This window comes from Plasmodium gaboni, chromosome 13 (genome assembly GCF_001602025.1).
Source record: "Plasmodium gaboni strain SY75 chromosome 13, whole genome shotgun sequence".
NCBI lineage: Eukaryota > Apicomplexa > Aconoidasida > Haemosporida > Plasmodiidae > Plasmodium > Plasmodium gaboni.
This window is the reverse complement of record NC_031493.1, coordinates 665,737-672,209: the sequence shown is the minus strand read 5'-3', so window position 1 is coordinate 672,209 and position 6,473 is coordinate 665,737. Positions and strand designations below refer to the sequence as shown.

At 13.7% G+C, this 6,473-nt stretch overlaps 1 protein-coding gene across 1 annotated transcript; it reads right to left on the bottom strand.

Moving 5' to 3' along the window:
- Positions 1–1,655: 1,655 nt before the first annotated feature.
- On the bottom strand, positions 1,656–3,422 carry PGSY75_1318900 (hypothetical protein; the record flags this gene model as incomplete). Its single annotated transcript, XM_018787253.1, has 1 exon — positions 1,656–3,422. One exon carries the CDS (start codon positions 3,420–3,422, stop codon positions 1,656–1,658), a length of 1,767 nt encoding a protein of 588 aa, XP_018639995.1.
- Between the last annotated feature and the right edge of the window lie 3,051 nt (positions 3,423–6,473).

Below are 6,473 nucleotides of genomic sequence, written 5' to 3'. Positions count from 1 at the left end.
AAAAAATATAAATATAAATAAATTTTAATTTTTATAAAAAAAAAAAAAAAAAAAAAAAAAAAAAAAAAAAAAAAAAAAAAAAAAAAAAAAAAAAAAAATATATTTTTAAAATTATATAAATTTTAAAAAAAAAAAAAAAAAAAAAAAAAAAAAAAAAAAAAAAAAAAAAAAAAAAAAAAAAAAAAAAAAAAAAAATATATATATATATATAATATTAAAGAAAAAAAAAAAAAAAAAAAAAAAAAAAAGGTTAAATTAATATATATATATATATATATATTTTTTTTTTTTTTTTTTGTTATTTTGTGTGGAAAATATTTAATACATATAAAATATATTTATTCAACACACACAATATGTAGGAACTTATTTTTTATATACTTTAGTTATATCAATATAAATATGTAGAAGATACATCAAAAAATAAAATATACATATGTCATGATACGGATTTAATATATATATATATATATATTATAATAGTATTATATTTATATATAATTTAATATAATATACAATTTAACTTTTTTTTTTTTTTTTTGTTTACTAACGGAAAAAATCATATAAAAAAAAAAAAAAAAAAAAAAATAACATATCAGTATATTATTTAATAATTAATTATTGTATTTCTGTTTTTAAATTATTTTCTACAAAATATAGAATTCCAAATAATTTTAATTAAATGTAAATGTAAATATAATATATATATATATTTTAATATAATCAATAAGGCTTAATCAAAATATATTATATATTACATAAAAATCAAAACTTTACATTTATATATTTATTTGGGAAGATAAAATAAAATAATAATATAAAAATAAATAAATTAATAAATAAATATACACATATATATATATATAATATATATATATAAATGTGTGTATGTTTCACGTGTAGCCCTAATATTTTATTTATTTATTATTTTTTTTTTTTTTTTCAGTATTTATTTACACTTGTTGAATGTATTTTATTATTAATTTAATGAAATATATACCGTATTTTTAAAATATATATATATATTTATATATTCTTCTTAATTTAATCAGTTCTATATTTTTATTGGAAATGCTCAAAAAAAAAATATATATATATATATAATAATATAAACATTTTTTTAATTTATTACTATATATTTTTTATTAATATTGTATCATATATATTATACATATTGTATGTATTTTTTAAAATTGTATCGTTCTTTCCAAATAAAATATTTTTTTAATAATTCAATTTTGAAAAGGCATACATAATTTAAAAGATTTAATAAATAAATAAAATATAACATATCCTTATATATTTTATATTCTCTACATGCATATTACATATAATGTATATAAAAAATGAAATAGTACGTTTAATCTATTTCAATTATTATATATACATAATATATATATATATATATATATATTTTATTTTTTTGATAAATTTTAAGAGAAAACAATTTTTTTATATTAAACCAAAATGTTATATTAAAGTATTAGTTGATTAAAAATAAAATAATAATTATAAATATCTATATTATATTGAATACATTTTAAAATATGTGTACAGTACGACAATTTTTTTTTTTTTTTTTTAAAAATAAAATAAAATATATATATATATATATATTTTATATTTTATATTTTATATTTTACATATTTATATGATTAAGCTCCTGTGGTTATATCTTGGGGTGAAGAAAATTTTTTTTCTGTATGCCCATCCTTTAAGTCATATCTTTTCATTATTGTTGCTATGAGTGGTTGTATACTACCTGTATATATTTTTTCCTTTTGTAGAAAATAATAAAAGTTATTATTTTTATAAAATTGTTCTATAGGTGGAATGATATTATCATAATCTTCACATTTTTTTAATATATCCATTTGTTGATCATAATTATCATTTTTTATATAAATTAATTCTGTAATATAAGAATCATTTTTTTCTGGACATACTAAACGTTCTTTGTCAATATTACTAATCCAAAAACCATTCTGATTATTATATTTATACATTTTATATTTATTACTTTTACTAAATAATTTTTTTCCAATTAATTTTTTATTCTTTAATATATTAAAAACATGTTTTTCAAATTGTTTACCCATGTGTAAATTTTTCACATGAGGATGATAATTTTTTCTATCAAATTTGTCTTCATATATAATAGTAGATCCTATTTTATTACTAATAAATGATGAATATTCAAAAGGTAATTTATATGTCTTTTGTTGTTTTTTATGTTTTCCTTTTTTTTGTATTTCAGGATATTTTAATATAAGACTAGTAGATTTATTACAATCTTCCATAAATTTTAAAAGTTTTTTATTATTTTTGTATGATTCAATTAGATTATCTGTACTTTTATGAATGGGTAATTTTTTAAATATAATTTCTGGTATCTCAACTTTTCCTTTTTGTATATCATTTAATGAGTACCTTTTTAATTTTTTATCATATGGACAAATATCATTTATTTGGTTATATTCAATTTCGCTACTACTTCTTTCTTTTATTTTTTCATATGGTGACTTATTATCTTTTTCCTTTCTTTGATTCCTATAATTTGTTATTACATTATTATTTATGATTGGGATTATAATATCATCTGTTTTCTTTGGTTTTATTTCGAAATGGTTTATTTTTTCTGTTAATTTATTATTTGAGTTTTTGTTATTGTGAAATATTTCCAATGGACTATTTATTACATGATTAGTGGATAGACATTTTTCTTTTTTTTTACTTATATTTAAATTATCCTTCTCATCATATCTACCTGTTAATATTTTTTGTGTATTCATTTCATAACATCCATGTTTATTAAAGCAGTAAGTATTGTCACCATGTTCATGTAACCATTTTATATTTGAATTATTTGAATTATTAATATATGACATTTCATTATTCCTCTTTAAATTCTTTATAGGATATATTCTTTTATTTTTATCATATAAGTTCTCTGCATTATTATATTTTTTTTGAAGACATTCCAATTCTTGGAGCTTAATATTTTTTTTGGTACATAAGGACGAATTTAAGAAAGAAGCCACATTACAATCATCATTATATTTAATTATATTTTTATCCATAGAAAATTTATTTGAATCAAAATTTTCGTTACATAGATTGATTTTAATTTTATTGTCTGAATTAATTATATCATTTGAATAACTTATGTTATTAATATATGTGTAATCACTGATTTGTTCAGTCCTTTTATGTCTTAGGTTGTCACTATTTAATGCACAAACATTACATTTATGTTCATCGTATGAACGATGTAATTCATTTGTATGCATATTCAAAATATGTTCTATATTACAACATTTGGAGCACGTACCATTTAGAAGAATATCATTATGGTTATTTAAACAATTCATTGAATCAACACAACAATATTGATTACAAGAACGGTTGGGTAAGCGACGCATTATATATATATATATATATATATATATATATATATATATATGATGTGTTTATAATGTAACAAATAAAGTGGAATTTTATTGTATAAAAAAGATATAATGAAATAATATAAAATAAATTAATAAGGACCTATGCCAACAAATATTTTATTTTATTTTATTTTTTTTTGGTAAAATCAGAATGAATTTATAGGAAGGTGAATATATTAAATTAATTTTTTTAATTATAATGAATACATAAATATATTTATATTATATATCTCTTTTACTAGTTCATAAAAAAAAAAAAAAAAACATACACACATTGAACTTTTATATTATTGCTTGTTCAGATGAAAAATAGACGGAATATATAAAAATGCTTTTTAAAAATAGCTACAATTTTAAAGTAGCTAGAAAAAAAAAAAAAAAGAAAATATACAATACAAGACAATATAATACCGTACAGGTGTAACTAGCCAAAAAAAGGAAAATAAATAAAAAAAAAAAAAATGAATAAATAAACTTTATATTAGAACAAAATTTAGAAAACACTTTACGTGAAATAATAATTCAATTTGGAATATTATATATATATATATATATATATATATATATATATATTTTTGAGTGTGGTTACAAATATATAATATAGATGAGGAACAGATATATAAATAAATATAAATATATATTACATATATATATATATATATATATATATATATATATTTATATTTTTGAGTATTCATATTTTATAAAAATTAATAAAAATATAATATTATATATGTATAATTCAAAACCATGTTTATTATTTCCCTATATAATTTTATATTATGTCTTATTTTTGAACATAAAAATCGATTGGTTGTTGTTTATATATTTTAACAATATATAATAATTATTATAAAATATATGCCTTTGAACAATTGTAAAAAAAATTATTACAATATCCATTATTTTATAATTTTTTTTATTTATATATTTTTATTTATAAAATATGTACTTCTCATATTAGTTTTGTTCTTTTTATATAACTTTAATAATATAACGTTTCAAAAAGAAAAAAAAAAAAATCAAAATTTTTAAATTAATATAAAAAAATAACATACCTTTTTAGAAAAATATATATAGAGATTTTTTTTTTTTTTTATTTATTTTAAATTTTTATTTTTATGTTCAAATATTATTATTTTATTCCAAATATTATATATATATATATATATATATATATATATAACATGTATATATAAATATTATATATATATATATATATATATATATAATTTTTTATATTATAATATGTACCATAATAATAATATATATAAATAATGTTATAATATATATATATATATATATATATATATATATATATATATTTATAATGTGGTGTTGTCAAAAAGGATTAAGGTTTAATATTATAAGGTCAAAATATTATTAATAAATTATACATATATATTACAATAATAATATATATATTACATATATTTAGATAACTAAATTTTTTTTTTTTTTTTTTTTTTTTGGTGGTTTTTTTTTTTATTTGATTTTATAGAAAAATTTTTAAATTTATCTTTTCTTAGGTTCTTATTATTATATATTACATTTTTTTTCTCTTTTCTTTTTTTTTTATTGATTTTTATTTTTATTATGTTATATTTACAATCATATTATTAAAAGTATATAAATAATATATATTTTTTTTCTGATATTAATTTATGAAAGAGTTTTTTAAAATTGAGTAAATTTTTATATAAAAATAATGGTGTTTCAAAGATATATATTTATATATATATATATATTTTTTTTTTTTTTTTTTTTTTTATAATTGTATATATATATAATATATATATGTAATAATTATTAGATTAAAAAGATAAAATAATTGTCATATTAAAATGTTATTTTTAGTATATAAAAATATATAAGTAAATATATATATTTTTATGAATATATATAATATTATATATATTATAAACTAATAAGTTTTGTAGTACTGTGTATATAATATATATATAAATACATAATATAATAATATATAATATTATTATTAATTAATTAATAATGGATATATTATTATATATATAATTATGTATAATATTATATTTTTATAAAATTTTTTATAAGCCAATTTAAATAAAATTTTTTGGGTATTATTTTTTTTATTAGCATGTTTATGTATATATATAATGTACTTTTTATATCTATATTACATTTGAAATATTAAAAATGAGAATTTCTGAAATAAAATGTTGTAATAATATATAAAATATTGTAAAACGATAAGTCATATATATAATGTTACAAAAAGATTTTTTATGAAGGACATGTTTTTAATTTTTTTATTATTATAACAAATATTATTTTGTACAGTATTATATATATATATATATATGTAATATTTTAAATAGTACAAAATTTGTTTTAATTCATGTGATATTAAAAATATATATAAAATATAATTATACATATATATATATATATATATATATATTATATATATTTTACAAAGTGTTCATATTATTTTCATATGAAAGGTTCTTGCTTTAAACTTATGCATTATTTTTTATATAATGAACTTTTTTTTTAGAACAAAAAAAAAAAAAAAAAAAAAAAAAAAAAAGTAATATATAATATATTATTTATATTATTAATATTTGTAACTTTGTAAATTATGAAGTTTCATATTTGATAATTAATATTTAGTTTATATATATATATATATATATATATATATATATATTTATATATTTAAATGTTTTCTTGTAAATATAATATTATTTAAAATGTTTTTATTCACTCCATAGTTTTTAGTATTAATATTCTTCGTTGATGTTTTAATTTTTAGCGAAAAATATATATATTAATATAAATTTTTTTTTTTTTTTTTTTTTTTTTTTTTTTTTTTTTTTTTTTTTTTTGGTGGTTTTTTTTTAAATTTTTATAAAAAAAAAAAAAAAAAAATATTTATATATATTTAAAATAATAAAAAAATTTAATAATAAATATTATTTATAATATAATTATTTTTTTTTTAATAAATAAATTTTTATATATATATTAATTTTTTTTTTTTTT